Source organism: Chionomys nivalis, chromosome 8 (genome assembly GCF_950005125.1).
Source record: "Chionomys nivalis chromosome 8, mChiNiv1.1, whole genome shotgun sequence".
NCBI classification, from domain to species: domain Eukaryota; kingdom Metazoa; phylum Chordata; class Mammalia; order Rodentia; family Cricetidae; genus Chionomys; species Chionomys nivalis.
In genome coordinates, this window is record NC_080093.1 from 94,078,475 (window position 1) to 94,099,772 (window position 21,298).

The window sequence follows — 21,298 nt, forward strand, 5'->3', positions numbered from 1 at the left end:
TCTAAACCACTCAGTCTGTTGTCAAAACTATAGGCTGTCCTCCACACACTTATAACAAACCCCCATTGCTGAAGACAACTCTTCTACAACTCATTGAACGTGGGGAAGTTGACCTGGTACTTACACAGACCCTTCACTCCTACGTGCTAGAGTCTTTGGTACAGGAAGATATTCTGCATTCTACTAAAGAAAGCAAACAAACAAAATTATAAACACAAACCAAACCACAGATCTTTTCATCACTAATGATACCCTGCCTGTAGTGGTGGCCTACACAACTTGTGGAAGTAGCAGCCAATATTGTAAGATGGAACACATATCTGACACTGCTTGGGTGACAAAAGTGTCACCCAAGACTAGATGGTCCAAAAACCAAGGCTAAAACCAAATACTACTGTTCTTTAAAAAAAATCAACAATGAAACAAAAAAGCCATAGCAATAAAATGGCTTCTAAAGACCTTTTGGTATACTTGTAGATCAGTGCATTGCTTAGCACTGCACAGATGAGAACAAATGCAGAAACCCACAGCCAGACTTTATGAATCAAATTACTACCCTCAGAGCTCAGGGAACATCCAAGAAGAGGAGGTTGAATAAGTATAAGAACCAGAGGGGTTGGAGGACACCAAGAAAACAAGACCCTCTTAATCAACAAGACTGACACAGATGAACGCACAGAGACTGAGGCAGCATGTACAGGGCCGGCATGGGTCTGCCATCGTTGGGGTACTAGAACTGAAAAGAGGTGTAGACACAAGCTCCAACTCCTAAACAAGAAGCAAATAAAAATTTAATTTCCTCTGAGAGAGTCTCATTGGAGAAACAAACTACTCTTAAAAGTAGGCTGCATGTCTAGCAGTAGAAGACCAACAGAAAAAAAAAAACTGAACTCAGCAGCATCTTTTGGAAGTTCCTTTTGGAAGTTTTTTGTCTTATAGCATCATGCCAAGGCCATTCCTTTTTTTTTTTTTTTTTTTTTTTTTTTGGTTTTTCGAGACAAGATTTCTCTGTAGCTTTGGAGCCTGTCCTGGAACTCCCTTTGTAGACCAGGCTGGCCTCGAACTCACAGAGATCCGCCTGCCTTTGCCTCCCGAGTGCTGGGATTAAAGGCGTGTGCCACCACCGCCTGGCCAGGCCTTTCCTTTTTTTAAAAAAATAAAATAAAATAAAAAACTTAATGTTTTTTATTTTTATTTTATTTCATTTCTATATTATTTTTTTCTTTTTACCCTTCAGGTCTTTTGCACATATATTGTAGCTTCCAATTTACTGTTTTTATGGAATCCTGAACAGTATATATCTTTATTGCGTTTTCTCTTGGCTCTTTTCCTTATTTGTTTGTTTGTTTGTTTGTTTTGTTCTATTCTGATGTGTTAACTTTTGTTTTGGCTTATTACATTTTACATTATTTTATTACTATCCCTTAGAAGCCTGTTAGTTTTCTAATGAGAGATAGAAAGGGTCTGATCTGGATGGGAGGGGAGGTAGGGAGAAAACTGGGAATAACAGAGCGAGAAGAGACCATAATCAGGAAATATTGTGGAATATAAAAATCTATTTTCACAATAAAAAGAAAAATTATAAATCTTCCTATCAGTGAGACACTTTAGAGATTGAAAGTTAATTCAAACACTAAAGGAAACTATTTGAAGATTATACAAAGGACAAATGGTATATCCAACATGTAATTGTTACATTGCTATAAATTTATTTATTGGACTTGAACAACCCTATAGCTAATATCAATAAAAATAGTTTCTCATTGCTGGGGTAAGAGTTTATAGTTAAGAAGAAGGTAGAAAATAAAATTAGAAAGATAACAAATAGATTTGGAGACATAAGAATTAATTCATATTTTCTTTCTGTTGATAAAGTTTTTTGTCATACAGAAACATGCATGTGGATTTGTGAGTGGACTAATAGACATATTATGATATTTTTGTTTGCCAACCAAAGAACAAAGAATAGAAAAAATAAATGCAACATTCAAATAGTGCTGATAAATATGAAAACAATGAACATATTTTGAAGAATGGAGTGATTCAAGGATTTTGACAAGGTATGCCAAATGGTACTGGAGCATTTTATAGTTTTATAAACCACAAATATAAATATAAACCATAAATACATAGATTAGTAAATAAATCATTGAAAACAGACTTACTTAAAAGTACAAATGCAAAAATAAACCAACAAATAAATCCTCATACTTATGGAGAGATATCAAAAATACAGTTATTATCTAAGAAGAGTTACTCTTGGTAAAGTCAAGAAAAAAATGAGAAAGCCAATTTAAATGTATCTGCCTATAAACCTAAATATAAAATAAGTTGGCATGGTACCCCATTCCTATACTCTCAAACAAGGAAGGCTGGGGTAGGAAAATCATAAATTTGAAATTACCCTGTTCTGCACAGAAAGATAATGCATCAAAAAGAGATAAAATTTCTAACTACTTTGTTCACATCAATAAGTTACTGAATAAATGAGAGAGGAACAGGCATACTTCAGAAGCAAGGATTTTAAAAGATTTGGAGAAAGCTTTTTGCTGTCAGTCAGGCACAGAAGCTGCTCCTTTAGTGCATGATGTGCATAGTGTTTTATAACAAAAAAGTACAATGAAGAAAAGGGGATATTATTATTTCATTTTGTTTATGGAGCTTGGAATCAAACTCAAGGCCTCCCACATGTTAGGTAAGCATTATACCTCAGAGTTTCTTATACCTTGGAAAGAAAGTTTTGTTTTTTTTTTTAAGTAAAGAAAAAGGAGAGATAGGAGTGGAAAGAAAAAGAGGGGAGGGCAAAATAAGGAAGAGGAAGGGAATCTTTATAGAGAAGTAAGATGAGAAATTCTACCCAAGTCATAGGAACAAAGTGAGCATCACCTGTGGTAACTTAAGCTTCTAATGTATTTTGTCAAAACTGTAAATTGAAAGTAGAATTATGTCACATGGACTTCCTCTCTCAATCACACAATTCTTCTCTACCACATAAAAATTATTTTAAGGGGGCTGGAGAGATGGCTCGGTGGTTAAGAGCATTGCCTGCTCTTCCAAAGGTCCTGAGTTCAATTCCCAGCAACCACATGGTGGCTCACAACCATCTATAATGGGGTCTGGTGCCTTCTTCTGGCCTGCAGGCATACACATAGACAGAATATTGTATCCATAATAAATAAATAAATAAATATTAAAAAAATATTTTTAAAAATTCTACTAGAAAAATATTTTACAAACTGTTAATATTTTAACAGAGAAACTCTCTTCTTTACTTATCCTTCTCTCATACAATATGTCCTAACTGCAGTCCACCCCTCCACTCCTCCTCTGTTTTCCTTCAAAAAAAAGAAGGCCTTCCAGAAATATAGAACATAGCATAATAAGGTACAATAAGACTAGTCACAAACCCTAGAATCATTGCTGGGTGAGACAACCCAGTAAAAGAAAAAGGGTCTCAAGAAATTTTTACCACCAAAAAGAGTCTAAGAACAACTCTTCCTGTTGTTCTGTGGTGCTCTGGCTAGTATCTGGGAGGAACAGAAGATGATAGGACCTAAGGAATATGAAAAGAATGTACAGCTTGGTTAATGAAGTATCAATAGTGGTTCACTAATTAGTAACAAAAGTACCATACTAATGCAAGATGTTAATAACAGGAGTAACTAGGTGCTATATATCTGGGACATGTACAGAATTTAATTTCTTTCTGTGAGTCTAAAGTTAATGTTATTTTTTTTATTTTTTGTTCTTATTTTTAGGTGATTTCACTTTTAGTTGGGGGTTTCTTAATTGTCTGTCTGAGATTATAATTTAATTACATTTCTCCCCTTCCTTTCCCCCTCTAGACCCTCCCATATTCCCTTTTCCACTTTCCTACAAACCCATGGCCTCTTTTTATTATTTGTTATTTCATGCATATATTTATTTTTGTATATACGTATTTATTTCTAAATGTAACATGTTGAGTTCATACATTGTTACTTGTGTGTATGTTTTCAGAGCTGACTATTTGGCACTGAACAACCAATTGATGTGCTATTTTCTTGAGAGGGCTAACGTTAGCTTTATTCAGTTGCCTGTAGTTCTTTGTGTAGAGTTGAACCTTCATGGACTTTGCCTCAACTATTTTAGCTTGCTGATTGGTTTCAACCTAGTTCAGGTCATGATTGAGTAGTCATATTGGTTAGCTGAGAAATATTCTGAGAAACCTGGAAGAAAAAATAAACAAACAGCTATTTCTTATAGCAATCATAGTCCAAAAGAAAAACAGCTTTAACATAATAGATTTAGAAATAGCGGTATTCCTAACTAATTTGAGAATCACCAAAATCTGGACCATTGGTGTGTCTCAAAGTTATTTTCTTTTATACTTCAGAAAATGTGTTACATTTCATTTACTCATCATTTTTTAGTAATATTCACTTCCTGTGGAAAATACTTTTTCTAGATTTAACATGATCAAAATGTATATGCAAAATATTTTTGGCCTAAAAAAATATTTTTGGCCTAAGGAAAGTAATATGGGCCAAAGTTGATGATGTAAGTTTTCTTGTTTATGTAAGTATTGTCTTGAAATCTAGACATCTTGGAAACTGGGGACTTTTATTTTAAAAGTAAATAAAGCCAACTTTTAATTCTCTATGTTGAAAAGACAAACATTTTCTGTCATTGAGGTTTGGATGCAATATCTTAAGGGCAAAATATTATTAACAACATTTACATTTTAACATTTACATAAATAAGAAACACTATATATAATAAAAAGGAATACGAAAAGTGCTTTCTAGTCTTTTTCTGCTAAACTTTAGGTTTCTTCAGTTTCCTCAGGATTCTGTCACGAATCTGCTTGGTTTTCACACTGTAGACAATAGGGTTCATGAGAGGGGGAACTAGAAGATATACATTGGCCATGAGCACATGGACAATTGGGGAAGCATTCTGCCCATAGCGACGAATCATAGATAGCCCAATCATTGGTGTATAGAAAGTGAGTACAGCACAGATGTGGGAAATGCAAGTGTTGAGGGCTTTTATCCTCTCTGCTTTGGAGGCGATACTCAATACAGTGCCCAGGATGAGGATATAGGACAGGAGGAGAAGCAAAGAATCCAGTCCCATGGAGAAGATGACCACCATGAGGCCATAGATGCTGCTGACCCAGCGGCTGGATACAGTTGTCTTTATGAGGTCCTGATGCAGGCAGAAGGGGTAGGAGAGTATATTAATAACCCGATATTGAAGTCTCTTCAAGAGGAAGGAGGCTGGAAAGACCAGGGCTAAGGCTCTTCCAGCAATTGCAAAGCCGATTCCAACAACGACACTGTTGGTTAGAATAGCTGCATAGCGCAGAGGTTCTCGTATTGCTACAAAGCGGTCAAAGGCCATGGCCAAGAGCACAGCTGACTCAATGATTGAGAAAACATGAATGAAGTACATCTGGACCAGACACGCATTGAAAGGGATCTCCCGGACTTGGAACCAAAACACACTGAACATAGTAGGTAAGGTCGTAGTAGAGAGGCCCAGGTCAGTGAGTGCTAGCATAGATAAAAAATAGTACATTGGCTGATGGAGGGAAGACTCAGTTCTGATAATGAACAGGATGGTAATGTTCCCTGCAATAGAAGTGGCATAAACCAAGAATATAGGAATGGAAATCAAGCCATATCTAGTTTCAAGGCCTGGGAAACCAGTCAGAAGGAATCGAGGGTACAGAGTAGAATCATTGATGACAGACATTGTGCTGATAAAGGCTCCTCAATCTTCAATGGAAGTTAAGAACACAAAAAATTAGAGTCACTTCCAAATCTGTAGTAATGAACAAAGCTCTTTATATTTAATTACCACATATATTTGTTAATCAACCCATTAATTCTTTTATTTCATTTCATATTTAGTAAGAACATAGTAAAGGAAATCTGGAAGTGTTGAAATAGAAAGTGTCTATAATAAATGTCTTACATACTTACAGAATTTAGACTAGGGGCTAAATAAAATGTTAGCTTACCTCTCCAAACATAATTTTAAAAGCACAAGGTGATATCAAAACAGAGAGGATGCTAAGTTTAATCGAGGAAGTCACAGAAAATTTATTGAAGGTGATTCTTGAATTAGATCCCAAATGTTACATGGAGTCAAAGGGCTGTTAAAACCATGCATGTTAATACGGAACTGCTGGAGCATGGATCTCCTTATGCCCAGGAAGTACCTTTCTAGGCTACTAGGAATTCCAGACACTATGGATGTATACACCATTATATGTATTGTTTTTCCTACACCTATACACCTATTGTTAAGTGTAATTCATAATTAAGCATAATAGATTTATAATGAATAATAATTAATAGACTACTTTAAAAACTTGCTATGGTAAATATTATTTAGCACAAATTGAATTTTTTCTAAAATTTTCCATTTAATAATTTTAGGTGAAGGTTGACATAGATTAAAAAAATGGCAGAAATCAGAACTATGGATAAGGGGAGAATATTGTGTTAAAAGTGCTATAGGACCAGAGTGAACCTTTCTATGGGTGCTGTAGCTAAATTTAAACATAAAAGGATAAGAAATAAAAAACTTCAACTTATGAGGTTATTCATACTGATTCTTATAGAATTCTTTACAGAAGCAATCAGTTTGATTTATACTGGTATCAAAGTAGAATCAGTGTTAAAATAATCTAAATGTTGTCAGGAAAAATGAAGAAGCTTTTAGTAAGTTATTGTTATAATAAAATAGAGGGTAAAAATAACTTCTACTTGTGAGTATTATGAAGGATATACAGTTGAAACGTTACAGAGAAAAAGAAGATGGATAATAGAGATCATGATGTTTAGAAATATAGAATATCTCACCTATTTTGTTGAATTTTGCCATATAAAAGACCTGCATAGAAACTTGGGTAAACAAGTGAGCAAGATAAATCCAGTTAAGTTCTAACAAGCATGCGATGTATGTGTTGAGAGGAATGGGTATACTGTACCAAATGAAGGTTTTGTAATGACTTGTGAATAAAGAGTGAGAAAAACAATTCACAAATGAACAGTAAGAGAAAGCAACATAGGAAGACAATGTCCAGTTGCAAGAAGAGTTGAGAGTTGCCTGAGCACCAAGCTGTCATCCACAAACTGGATGTGCCAGGCACCAAACATGGCCAAGCTTTTATTTGCTTAGAGTATTCTTTGTTAAAATTCTACATCAAAATTCCCATGCCCTGTTCACTAAGCCATCCTCCTCCATTACAACAATCATGTTGAAATTTTCTTTGTCTAATTTATTTATAAAATAACTGATTAGATAATGCTCTACAGGCAACAGGAGTGTTCCATGGTTATTGTAATATCCTTTCTTTTAAGATGAAAAATAAAAAATAGAATAATTTATATCTATATTATATTTTACACAGTCATCTATATGCTATAATAAAAATCAAATATTGTGAGCTAGTGCTTTTTATTTGTTCTTTGTTTGTTTGTTTTTGGTTTTTCAAGACAGGGTTTCTCTGTGGTTTTGGAGCCTGTCCTGGAACTAGCTCTTGTAGACCAGGCTGGTCTCGAACTCACAGAGATCCGCCTGCCTCTGCCTCCCAAGTGCTGGGATTACATTACCCACACTTCCCTTGGTCTTATGTCATAAATTTCCGGTCTTCTTCATCACTGAGTGATAAAAAGAATCCCTTTGACACCCCAAATTAATTTCTTTCTTCCTTATACACACCCTCAACAGTTGCAGTTGTCTTCAGTCTCTTTCTCAGGGAGGCGTGTCAAGGTTCATCTCTTGCGTGACTCTCTTACTCCTTAGAAATTTTTCTGATTTAGAGGATTCAGTCTTGTCTCACTACTGGTTATAGACATGAGAGCCTGTTTTCAGTGGCTACTCTTCTAAAGTCAGGGAAAGCCATATGGCAAGTGTAATCTACTTCTTCAAACATTTTAGACAGATGACTAAACACTACTGAACATAAAAATAAAGTACTAACTACACCATTTTATTAACATTTAAGACGTTTGACCAAAATATGTGAAATGCCCCACATTGCATCTGGTACTTGGATAGCTTGATCTCAAGTGAAGAAAAATATTGATCACGGCAGATGAAACATTATAAAATGCGGCAACCACAGATTTTGACTAAAGACACTGTGACCAGTAGCTGTATGCAGGGTCAAGTAGGATGCAGTGCTCACGATTTATGGATATAGAAGGCATGAGGTCGAAGAGGTTACTTTCAGCAGCCTCAGTACCACCCACTTCACACATTTTGACACTTTAATCTTTGGACAACAGTAGTGTCAGTACTGAATTCCAGGCTGAGAAGTTACACTTCCGCACCCCGAGGTTGTGCTGAGTAGTTTTCGAGGCTAACAGTCTAGCAGGGTGGGAGAGCATCTATTTTATCGCTCTCACCTGCTCCAGAGCACTGATTTCACAAATCTAGGACCCGCAGAAACTCTCAGCTTCCTTCCCATCTACTGAAATCTGTATCAATTTTGTACCCACCATTCTTACCTCAAAGTCTTTCCCCAGACACTCCTGAGTCCTAAGTGCAGACAGGCATTCACTCTGACTCAGAATGTCTGAGTTTCTAGTCTGTCAATCTGAGCACTCTCTGTAGGTATCACAAGGTATTAATGATTGGAATAAGGAGAGAATAAGACACACAGTGTGTCCTACAGCATACAGATCTTTATGGAAACGTAGGTGCCTCGAGGCAAGGTTCAGTGTCTTCTGTGACTCTAGAGCAGGGTAATTCAGGCCTTGGACATTTTTGGCATTATCCAGTCAGTTGCTTGTGTGTTTAAGAACGCTGACCTTCTCGTCCCTGTTGACTAGTACATTCCCTCTAGCACATTTTTTTTTTCTCAATTAAAGCTCTGGGGAAAATAATTGATGCCAAAACTATTTATCCTCCTCAAGAGCAGATGGTGGGAATGCCAACCTACTCTCTTGGACTGAGAAACAAATCAGAAGTGCCTGACAGATTATTTGATGGGAAAAAAATGGGCTTTATTACAACTTTCTTAAAACTCTATTAATAGTTTTATGGAAAGAGTCTCAGTCCTAACTACTATGTTTGATTCATTATTTCAAATCCTCAATTAAGGCATATAAATGAGAGATTATTTCTCAGTGACTTCTGTGAAACATTCATAACCTGATATCAAGAGTAAGAAAAGCATAACACACAAAATTAAACATGTAAGACTTTAGACCCCATGATCTTATTATAAAATTTAAACCAGATCATTATGAATATAATATGTTAATTGCACACACACATACTGCTTCTTTTGTATTTAATTTGGTCATCAAAACTGTTTTTTTTGTTTTGTTTGTTTTGGTTTTTTTTGATTTTTTGAGACAGGGTTTCTCTGTAGCTTTTGGTTCCTTTCCTGGAACTAGCTCTTGTAGACCAGGCTGGCCTCGAACTCTCAGAGATCCGCCTGTCTCTGCCTCCCGAGTGCTGGGATTAAAGGTATGCGCCACCACCGCCCGGCATCAAAACTGTTTATATCTTACTCAAAGGACTTACTACTACCTTAAAAGGAGAAGATAATTTTATAACATAAATTGAGAAAGATATTTTACTAAATTCAATATCAATGGTGGTACAAAATATATTGAAATTGAAATTCAAGATAATTTTTATTTGTGTGATTTAATACAAAAAAAGCTGTAATAACATCAATCTTTAGTAGTATTATTATATTTTATTTAGTTTTTTTTATGGTTTTAGTGTTGTTTGAGATAAGGTTCACTGTGGCCCAGGTTGGTGTTGAGCTCTGTATGTATCCCAGACTGGCCTCAAACTCTTGACAGGTCTTCTGCCTTAGCCTCTGAGTATCCGGATTACAGGAAAGAAACTACTATGTCCTGCTTTGTTTCTTGCTCAAATTGGTTTTGAATTCTGGTCTCAGGTGATCTTCCTGCCTCAGCCTCTTCAGTAGCAGGGTCTATAGGCACTTGTTATCATACTCCGTTTTGTTTTTTTATTTTTTTTATTTATTTATTTATTTATTTTTATTGTTCATTTATTTATTAAAGATTTCTGCCTTCTCCCCGCCACCACCTCCCATTTCCCTCCCCCTCCCCAATCGAGTCCCCCTCCCTCATCATCCCTAAGAGTAATCCGGGTTCCCTGCCCTGTGGGAAGTCCAAGGACCACCCACCTCCATCCAGGTCTAGTAAGGTGAGCATCCAAACTGCCTAGGCTCCCACAAAGCCAGTACGTGCAGTAGGATCAAAAACCCATTGCCATTGTTCTTTAGTTCTCAGTAGTCCTCATTGTCCATTATGTTCAGCAAGTCCAGTTTTATCCCATGCTTTTTCAGACCCAGGCCAGCTGGCCTTGGTGATTTCCTGATAGAACATCCCCATTGTCTCAGTGTGTGGGTGCACCCCTCGCGGTCCTAAGTTCCTTGCTCGTGCTCTGTCTCCTGCTCATGATTTGGACCTTGAGATTTCAGTCCGGTGCTCCAATGTGGGTGTTTGTCTCTGTCTCCTTTTATCGCCTAAATGTTTTTCTTTGGGTTCACCTTCTTAATTAGCTTCTCTAGGACCACGCATAATAGGCTCAACGTCCCCTATTCATGGCTAGAAACCAAATATGAGTGAGTACATCCCATGTTCCTCTTTTTGGGTCTGGCTCACCTCACTCAGGATAGTGTTTTCTATTTCCGTCCATTTGTATGCAAAATTCAGGAAGTCATTGTTTTTTACTGCTGAGTAGTACTCTAATATGTATATATTCCATACTTTCTTCATCCATTCTTCCATTGAAGGGCATCTAGGTTGTTTCCAGGTTCTGGCTATTACAAACAATGCTGCTATGAACATAGTTGAGCATATACTTTTGTTGTATGATAGGGCATCTCTTGGGTATATTCCCAAGAGTGGTATTGCTGGGTCCAGGGGTAGGTGGATCCCGAAATTCCTGAGAAACCGCCACACTATTTTCCAAAGTGCTTGCACAAGTTTGCATTCCCACCAGCAATGAATGAGTGTACCCCTTTCTCCACAACCTCTCCAGCAAAGACTATCATTGGTGTTTTTGATTTTAGCCATTCTGACAGGTGTAAGATGGTATCTTAAAGTTGTCTTGATTTGCATTTCCCTGATCGCTAGGGAAGTTGAGCATGACCTTAAATGTCTTTTGGCAATTCAAACTTCTTCTGTTGAGAATTCTCTGTTCAGCTCAGTGCCCCATTTTTTAATTGGGTTGATTAGCCCTTTACGCTCTACTTTCTTGAGTTCTCTATATATTTTGGAGATCAGACCTTTCTGTTGCGGGGTTGGTGAAGATCTTCTCCCAGTCAGTGGGTTGCCTTTTTGTCTTAGTGACAGTGTCCTTTGCTTTACAGAAGCTTCTCAGTCTCAGGAGGTCCCATTTATTCAATGATGCCCTTAATGTCTGTGCTGCTGGGGTTGTACGTAGGAAGTGTTCTCTTGTGCCCATGTGTTGTAGAGTACTTCCCACTTTCTCTTCTATCAGGTTCAGTGTGTTTGGACTGATATTGAGGTCTTTAATCCATTTGGACTTGAGTTTTGAGCATGGTGATAGATATGGATCTATTTTCATTCTTCTACAGGCTGACATCCAGTTTTGCCAGCACCATTTATTAAAGATGCTTTCTTTCTTCCATTGAATACTTTTAGCTCCTTTATCAAAATCAGGTGTTCATAGGTTTGTGGGTTAAAGCTAGGGTCTTCTATTCGATTCCATTGGTCGACTTCTCTGTTTCTATGCCAATACCAAGCTGTTTTCAATACTGTAGCTCTGTAATAGAGTTTGAAGTCAGGGATGGTAATGCCCCCGGACAATCCTTTATTGTATAAGATTGTTTTGGCTATCCTGGGTTTTTTGTTTTTCCATATAAAGTTGATTATTGTCTTTTCCAGATCTGTGAAGAATTTTCATGGGATTTTGATGGGGATTGCGTTGAATCTATAGATTGCTTTTGGTAGAATTGCCATTTTTACTATGTTGATCCTCCCAATCGAAGAGCAAGGGAGATCCTTCCATTTTCTGGTGTCCTCATCGATTTCTTTCTTCAAAGACTTAAAGTTCTTGTCAAATAGATCTTTCACTTCCTTGGTTAGAGTTACCCCAAGATATTTTATGCTATTTGTGGCTATCGTGAAAGGTGATGCTTCTCTGATTTCCCTCTCTGCTTCCTTATCCTTTGTGCATAGGAAGGCAACTGATTTTTTGGAGTTGATCTTGTATCCTGCCACATTCCCAAAGGTGTTTATCAGCTGTAGGAGTTCTTTGGTAGAGTTTTTTGGGTTGGTTATGTATACTATCATATCATCTGCAGATAACGAAAGCTTAACTTCTTCCTTTCCAATACGAATCCCCTTGATCCCCTTACGTTGTCTTATCGCTACTGCTAAAACTTCAAGCACTATATTGAAGAGGTATGGAAAGAGTGGACATCCTTGTCGTGTTCCCGATTTTAGTGGGATGGCCTTGAGTTTTTCTCCGTTTAATTTAATGTTGGCTGTCGGCTTGCTGTAAATAGCTTTTATTATATTTAGGTATGATCCTTTTATCCCTAATCTCTCCAAGACCTCCATCATAAAGGGGTGTTGAATTTTGTCGAATGCTTTTTCAGCATCTAATGAAATGATCATATGGTTTTTTTCTTTCAGTTTATTTATATGGTGAATTACATTGATAGATTTGCGTATGTTGAACCAGCCCTGCATCTCTGGGATGAAGCCTACTTGATCATAATGGATAATTTTTCTGATGTGTTCTTGGATTCGGTTTGCCAGTATTTTATTGAGGATTTTTGCATCGATGTTCATGAGTGAGATAGGCCTGTAATTCTCTTTCTTGGTTGGGGCTTTGTGTGGTTTTGGTATCAGGGTAACTGTAGCTTCATAAAAGGAATTTGGCAATGACTCTTCTGTTTCTATATTGTGAAATACATTAAGACCTTCTTGGACGGTCTGGTAGAATTCTGCATTGAAACCATCTGGTCCTGGGCTTTTTTTGGAAGGGAGATTTTTGATAACCATTTCTAATTCTTCGTGACTAACCGGTCTATTTAGCTCGTTCACCTGTTCTTGGTTTAGCTTTGGTATATTGTACTTATCTAAAAAAAATGTCCATTTCTTTTGCATTTTCCAGTTTTGTGGCATACAGGCTTTTGTAGTAAGATCTAATGATTCTCTGAATTTCCTCTGTGTCTGTGGTTATGTCCCCCTCTTCATTTCTGATCTTATTTATTTGCGTGTTCTCTCTCTGTCGTTTAATTTGTTTGGAAAGGGGTTTGTCGATTTTGTTGATTTTCTCTAAGAACCAACTTTTTGTTTCATTGATTCTTTGGACTGTTTTCTGTGTTTCTATTTTGTTGATTTCAGCCCTCAGTTTGATTATTTCCAGTCTTCTACTCCTCCTGGGTGCTTCTGCTTCTTTTTTTTCTAAGGTTTTCAGGTGTGCTGTTAAGTCCCCAATGTATGCTTTCTCCGTTTTCTTTAAGTGGGCACTTAGTGCTATGAACTTTCCTCTGAGCACAGCTTTCATCGTGTCTCATAGGTTTGACTATATTGTCTCTTTATTTTCATTAAATTCAAGGAAGACTTTAATTTTTTTCTTAATTTCTTCCTTGACCCAGGTGTGGTTCAGTAGTTGACTGGTCAGTTTCCATGAGTTTGTCGGCTTTCTGGGGGTAGCATTGTTGTTGCCTTCTAACTTTAATCTGTGGTGATCTGATAAGACACAGGAGGACACTGATATTTTTTTTGTATCTGTAGAGGTTTCCTTTGTTACCCAGTATGTGGTCAATTTTCAAGAAGGTTCCATGAGCTGCAGAGAAGAAGGTATATTCTTTCCTATTTGGGTGGAGTGTTCTATAGATGTCGGTTAAGTCCATTTGCTTCATTACCTCCAAAAATTCTCTTAAGTCTCTATTAGGTTTCTGTCTGATTGACCTGTCCATTGGTGAGAGAGGTGTGTTGAAGTCTCCTACTACTAGTGTGTGTGGTTTGATGTCTGCCTTGAGTTTTAGTAATATTTCTTTTACATAAGTGGGTGCTTTTATATTAGGGGCGTAGATATTCAGGATTGAGACTTTGTCCTGATGAATTGTTCCTGTTATGAGTAAAAAATGTCCCTCTCCATCTCTTCTGATTGATTTTAGTTTGAAGTCCATTTTGTTAAAAATTAGTATGGCCACACCTGCTTTTTTCTTAGGACCATTTGCTTGAAAAACCTTTTCCCATCCCTTTACTCTGAGTAGATGCCTGTCTTTGTGGTTGAGATGTGTTTCTTGCAAACAGCAGAATGTTGGATCCTGTTTTCGTATCCAATCTTTTAGTCTGTGTCTTTTTATAGGTGAATTGAGACCATTAATATTAAGTGATATTAATGACCAGTGGTTGATTACTCTGGTTATTCCTATTGTTTTTTGTAGTAGAGTTTGTGTGTCTCCCTTCTTTGAGTCGTGCTGGTGAAGGGTCGTTAGATGCCTGAGTTATTGTAGGCAGTGTTGGCTATGTTGGATTCCTTGTGTTGTGATTTTCCTTCTATTACTTTCTGTAGGGCTGGATTTGTGGCTATGTATTGTTTAATTTTGTTCTTATCCTCAAATGTCTTGTTTTCTCCATTGATAGTGAACGATAGCTTGGCTGGGTATAGTAGTTTGGGTTTGCATCCATGGTCTCTTAGTTTCTGCAGTACCTCTATCCAGGACCTTCTGGCTTTCATGGTTTCCATAGAGAAGTCAGGTGTAAGTCTGATCGGTTTGCCTTTATAAATAACTTGCCCTTTTTCCTTTGCAGCTCTTAATATTCTTTCTTTAATCTGGATATTTTGTGTTTTGATTATAATATGGCGAGGGGATGTTTTTCTTTGATCCAGTCTGTTTGGTGTTCTGTATGCTTCTTGAATATTCAAAGGAATATCTTTCTTTATGTTGGGAAAGTTTTCTTCTATAATTTTGTTAAAAATATTTTCTGGACCTTTGAGTTGTGACTCTTCTCCGTCTTGTATCCCTATTATTCTTAGGTTTGGTCTTTTTATTGTGTCCCATATTTCCTGAATGTTTTGCGACAAAACTTTGTTGGTTTTGCTGTTTTCTTTGATCAGTGCATTTATTTTCTCTATGTTGTCTTCAGAATCTGAGATTCTTTCTTCTATCTCTTGTAGTCTGTTGATTATGCTTGTTTCTGTAGCCTCTGCTCGTTGACCTAGATTTTCCATATCCAGCTGGTCCTCATTTTGTGTTTTCTTCCTTGCTTCAATTTCGTTTTCAATTCTTGAACTGTTTCCATTACCTGTTTGATCATTTTTTCTTGGTTTCCCAGGGCATCATTTACGTATTTACTCATTTCATCGAACTTTTTGTTATACTTCTCATCCATTTCTATAAGGGTGTTTTTTACATGTTGTTTAAGGGACTCTATTGCTTTCATAAAGTCAATTTTTTCCACTTCTTCTTTGTTAGGGTGTTCAAGCCCTTCTGTTGTAAGATCATTGGGTTCTGGTGTTTCCATGTTGTTTTCATATTGTTGGGTGAATTCTTGCCTTGGCGCCTGCCCATCTCCTCCTAACAATGCTATCTAATGTGTCTTTTAAGTCAGGAACAGGTTTCCCTGCTGGACAAGGGCTCAGCTTACAAAGTGCCCTCGCTCCGATTCCTGGCTCCCGCCGTGGGGCAAGATCGCTCTCACCACTCAGAAGGATCTTCAGGACCAGGACCAGGCTCCCCGTTTGCCCAGGACCTCGTCCACAAAAGGCCTACCCCTTTGTAGGCCAGCCACCAAGACAGAGAAACTCCCGCTGTCCTCTGCCCCGAGCTCCCACCCAGTGCCCAAACAGGCTATACTGGGTGATCTCGTAGCCCCGCAGAAGGGTATATTTTATTTATTACTTTAAAAAATACCAATCCAAATTCCCACTCCCTCCCCTCCTCCCACTCTACTTCCACTCCCTTCACACACCCTCCCCCAACCCCTCCAATCCTAAGAGAGGGCAAGGCACCCTGCCTTGTGGAAAGTCCAAGGTGTTCTCTACTACATCTAGGTTAAGCAAGGTATACATTCAAAGAGAATGGGATCCCAAAAAGCCAGTACATGATGTAGAATAGGGGCAAATCCCAGTGCCACTGTCAGTGGCCCCTCAGTCTGCCCCAACTGTCAACCACATACAGAGGGACTAGTTTGATAATATGCTTGTTCACTCCCAGTCCAGTTGGAGTTGATAAGCTCCCATTAGCTCAGGCAAACTGTCTCAGTGGGTGAACCCCTCATGGTCTTGATTTCCTTGTTCATACTCTCACTCCTTCCACTCTTCAACTGGACCTTGGGAGCTCAGTCCAGTGCTCTGATGTGGGTCTCTGTTTCTGTTTCCATAACATCAATCTTATTTGAAAAATATAATAGTAAGACAATCTCTCCATAGCTAAAAAGATGATAATAATTTAACTATGCTGAGTTCTAAAATATACAGTGTTAATATGTCATATTATATTTTCAATATAAATAGATGAGAAAAGGAAGAAATTCAGAAATTCAGAAACATAGAAATTCAAAGGAAAAGTAACTTTATTATTATTCATAGGCAATATTAATTAACTATTTGTAAATTTTAAAAAATCTCAATGAAAAGTCTGGAAAACGAGTAAGTTAATTATCAGTATTAAGAATATACAACTTTTATATCTAAATTCATTTTTTAGTGGTGATAAGAAAATGAAACTGAGCCACATTGTGTATTCTAGCTTCAAAAGTACAGAGGAAAGAGAAACTAATAAAGGATTAACTAAACATTTACACTTATAACTCTAAATTTTATTGACATAAATTTAAGACTATTTATAGAATCAAGAGATATGCTATGTTTATAGATTAGATGATGTAATATTATAATAATAGTTAATTACCCCAAGCTTAAACTTTATAGAAAAAAAATCTTACAGAAAACGTAACCAAAATACATTTGAAGTTGAAATAGCAAATAGCACTGAATGGTTACACTGGTACTATCTACAGCAATATTAATCAAACAAATATGAAAAAATACATTGGAGCATTACAGCAAGACCAATATCAGACCAAAATACACAGATATTCGTACATTACATGACACATCACAGATTCTAGATTAATGCTTAATTAAATAATTTATTCCTAGTGAACTATCTAGGAATATAACCATGCCTTGATCTTATCTCATCTTGCATAAAAGTAAATTCTACATACTTCGTAACTCAAATATGAAAAGTAGGTCATAAATTTTTCAAAACTCACATAGAAAAATATGAATGACTGCAGAACTAAGCATATAATCTACCTACTTATTTCCTATTTCAAGCATGCCGTCTACTGCTTACACTACAAGAATACAGCTGAATCCAGTGAACAGTTTTTCCTTTGTAAGTGTCATGATGCAAAGCTTGGGCAATAGAGAATGTTGAAGAGACAGTATAAGAATTTCCTCTGGATTTCTGCTTATTCTTGCTTCTGCTATACAGAGACCAGACAACAGGTGTAGCTGACATTCAGAGACACCAATTCCTCAATTCCAAACTTAGACTTCTGGCTCAGCTTGTCTAGAATCAGGAGGTCACTAACATACTTGGTTTCTTGGTAGAAGAGAAATTGGGAAGTACTCTACAACACGTGGGCACAGGAGACCACTTCCTACGTATAACCCCAGCAGCACAGACATTAAGGACAACATTGAATAAATGGGACCTCCTGAAACTGAGAAGCTTCTGTAAAGCAAAGGACACTGTCACTTAGACAAAAAGGCAACCCACTGACTGGGAGAAGATCTTCACCAACCCCGCAACAGACAAAGGTCTGATCTCCAAAATATATAAAGAACTCAGAAAACTAGACTGTAAAATGCTAACCAACCCAATTATAATGGGGCACTGAGCTGAACAGAGAATTCTCAACAGAAGTTCAAATGGCCAAAAGACACTTAAGGTCATGCTCAACTTCCTTAGTGATCAGGGAAATGCAAATCAAGACAACTTTAAGATACCATCTTACACTTGTCAGAATGGCTAAAATCAAAAACACCAATGATAGCCTTTGCTGGAGAGGTTGTGGAGTAAGGGGTACACTCATCCATTGCTGGTGGGAATGCAAACTTGTGCAACCACTTTGGAAAACAGTGTGGCGGTTTCTCAGGAAATTCGGGATCAACCTACCCCTGGACCCAGCAATACCATTCTTGGGAATATACCCAAGAGATGCCCTATCATACAACAAAAGTATATGCTCAACTATGTTCATAGCAGCATTGTTTGTAATAGCCAGAACCTGGAAACAACCTAGATGCCCTTCAATGGAAGAATGGATGAAGAAAGTATGGAATGTATACATATTAGAGTACTACTCAGCAATAAAAAACAATGACTTCTTGAATTTTGCATGCAAATGGATGGAAATAGAAAACACTATCCTGAGTGAGGTAAGCCTGAAAGGTTAATACTTAAGATAAATAAAGTATTTGCTAACTCTACAATAATTACTCTGTAGTTGTCTCCAAATTGTACCCCAAATAGCATAACAGGAAGACTTTTCTTTTCTTTTTTTTTTTTTTTTTTTTGGTGTTTTGAGACAGAGTTTCTCTGTGCTTTTGGAGCCTGTCCTGGAACTAGCTCTTGTAGACCAGGCTGGTCTCGAACTCACAGAGATCTGCCTGCCTCTGCCTCCCGAGTGCTGGGATAAAGGCGTGTGCCACCACCGCCCGGCAGGAAGACTTTTCTTAAAGTGCACTAAATATAAAACATTATATCATTTAAAAAATAAGAATTTAGAACATACTATTTCATTTATTTATTATTTTTGAGACAGTCTGTGTGACCCACAATTCTCACCTCATTCTACCTTCCTTTCCCCTGCTGTGATGGGGTTATAGGCATGTGTGGCCATGCCCGGGATCTAAGCTCAATTCCTTCTGTTCACACAGCAGGGACTTTGAAACACTACTTCTCACTTACCACTCAGGTCATGCATATTGTTGTCTATATATCCACAGTATTTAAACTAATAGCTACCACAGTAAATATTTCATTTGTCCCCATAAATTTGACTTGGTTTACAAAATTAGAGTTAAAATTTATGATTGTGTTTATGAACTGGAAAAGACCAAACGCATAACCTTCTGTTAATGAGTAGTTATGGTTGGTCCCATGCTCAAAATTTACACAATTCAACTGAGAAGAAAGTAAATATATGTGAAATAATCAAATATTATCCATGAAGGCTATCTTAGGGAAGATGACAAAGGAATCAAGTATCCACAATAAAATATTTGAAAACATAACACTAAAGACCCATACAGACTTGTAAAAAGAGTAAGAAGACTATTGTCAAATAGTATTGATTTCTCAATTTTCCATTATTGTTAACTATTGCAAATGGCTATTTTTCATAAGGAAAGTACTGTAATATTTTTATGATTAAAAAATTTATAGTTTTGCAAATGCTGAATTTCCATTACATGTGTTTTCTTTTATTAAATCTCAATAATAATGATCTAGGTACAGAAAAGCCTATAGTAATCACCACCTTTTCTACCTGTGTAAACCAAAATGGTGCAATGATTTCAAATTAATTGAGACTGCATATTTAGGAGGTAAATTAATCAGTAATTTAGCCAGATGTGATCCAAGAATTATAGCATATATTTTCCACGTACTAAAAGAAGCACTTTCCTAATAAATCCCAGGGCCGAAATCAGAGGCTGCAGGTTACTTAAAACCTTCTTAACCTAAACTTGCGGAGAATTCCTAGACGAATCTGTTTTGTCCTCACGCTGTAGACAACTGGGTTAAGCACTGGGGGAAGAAGCAGGTAGATGTCAGCCATGAGAATGTGGACTATGGGAGAGAGATGTTTTCCAAAGCGATGAACCATTGACACCCCAATAACTGGTACAAAGAAGATGAGCACCACACAGATATGGGAAACACAGGTGTTCAGCGCCTTTAGTCGCTCTTCGCGGGATGCAATACTCAGAACTGCATTCAGAATAAGAGCATAAGAAATAAGAATGAAGACTGAATCCACACCTAGTGTAGCGATAACCACACAAAGTCCGTAAACGCTGTTGACCCTGGCACTGGTACAGGACAACCTTAGAACATCTTGGTGCAAGCAGAAGGCATGGGAGAGGGCATTGATGTGGCAATAGTGATAGCGTCTTAGTAACAAAGGTGTGGGCAGAACAACTCCCATGCTTCGTAACAAGCAGGCCATACCAATCTTGCCGATCGCACTGTTGGTGAGGATGGTAGAATAGTGCAAAGGACGGCAGATGGCAACAAAGCGGTCAAAGGCCATTGCCAGAAGCACCGAGGACTCCAGAAATGTGAATGTGTGGATGAAGAACAGTTGAGCATAGCAAGCACTTGCGTGGATCTCTCGAACATCCAACCATAGCACAGTAAGCATTGTGGGAAGTGTAGACATGGACATACCTAGGTCTGTCAGAGCCAAGATGGACAGGAAATAGTACATTGGCTGATGGAGTGAGGGCTCTACCCAGATGACAGAAAGAATAGTCACATTACCAATGACTGCTACCGAATATGCAAGGCAGAAAGGCACTGAGAGCCAAGAGTGGACATGCTCCAGTCCAGGAAAACCCTTCAGGATAAACATGGGCTCTGTAACATCACTGCTATTCCAGGCAAGCATGGTGAACATCGAGAGGCTTGAAAGATAGATGTCTTCACATATTCTTCTTTAGTACTCAGTCAAATTTTCATCAGTACAAACAATGCCATGAGGAAAAATGCATATTTCCTCTATGTTTACCTTGGAAGAAAGAAGAAATTGCATGTGGATATTATGAAATGAAATATTTACTGAAATTACAAAGCATCAATAGTGTGTGCCCCATATAGTCACCTCTGAAAATAACTTGACAGATCTTCATTGATAACATTGGAAATGTGTATATGTACATATATATTTCCATTTCCTATATATATATATACATATACAAACATATATACTATACACATGTATACTATACATATGAGATACAGAAAAATACAGAAAGAAAATTTTACTCTATATTGTAAAAATGGAAATAAGGTAAATTCAGAGTAAAAGCATAATGATTTTCATAAATTCCTCAGAAAATGCTCTTGATTAAATCAGTGATTGCTGTTAGTCTACAACCAGGAGAGACAACTGAAATGACCCCATGACTTCAGCACAGTTATCCTCAAATTGATCTTTATTTTACATCATATCATAAACCTGTAAGTCCTTCTAATGGTGGCTTTCTGGCTCTTTCACAAAGTATAAAAGTAATATATTTAACA

The 21,298-nt window shown here is 37.3% G+C and overlaps 2 protein-coding genes across 2 annotated transcripts; both read right to left on the minus strand.

The window, feature by feature from the left end:
- Positions 1-4,797: 4,797 nt before the first annotated feature.
- Positions 4,798-5,739, minus strand: LOC130879026 (olfactory receptor 51G2-like). Its single transcript, XM_057777007.1, has one exon. It carries the CDS (start codon positions 5,737-5,739, stop codon positions 4,798-4,800), a length of 942 nt encoding a protein of 313 aa, XP_057632990.1.
- Positions 5,740-19,718: 13,979 nt separating this feature from the next.
- On the minus strand, positions 19,719-20,663 carry LOC130880608 (olfactory receptor 51L1). The gene has a single exon (XM_057779724.1). It carries the CDS (start codon positions 20,661-20,663, stop codon positions 19,719-19,721), a length of 945 nt encoding a protein of 314 aa, XP_057635707.1.
- Between the last annotated feature and the right edge of the window lie 635 nt (positions 20,664-21,298).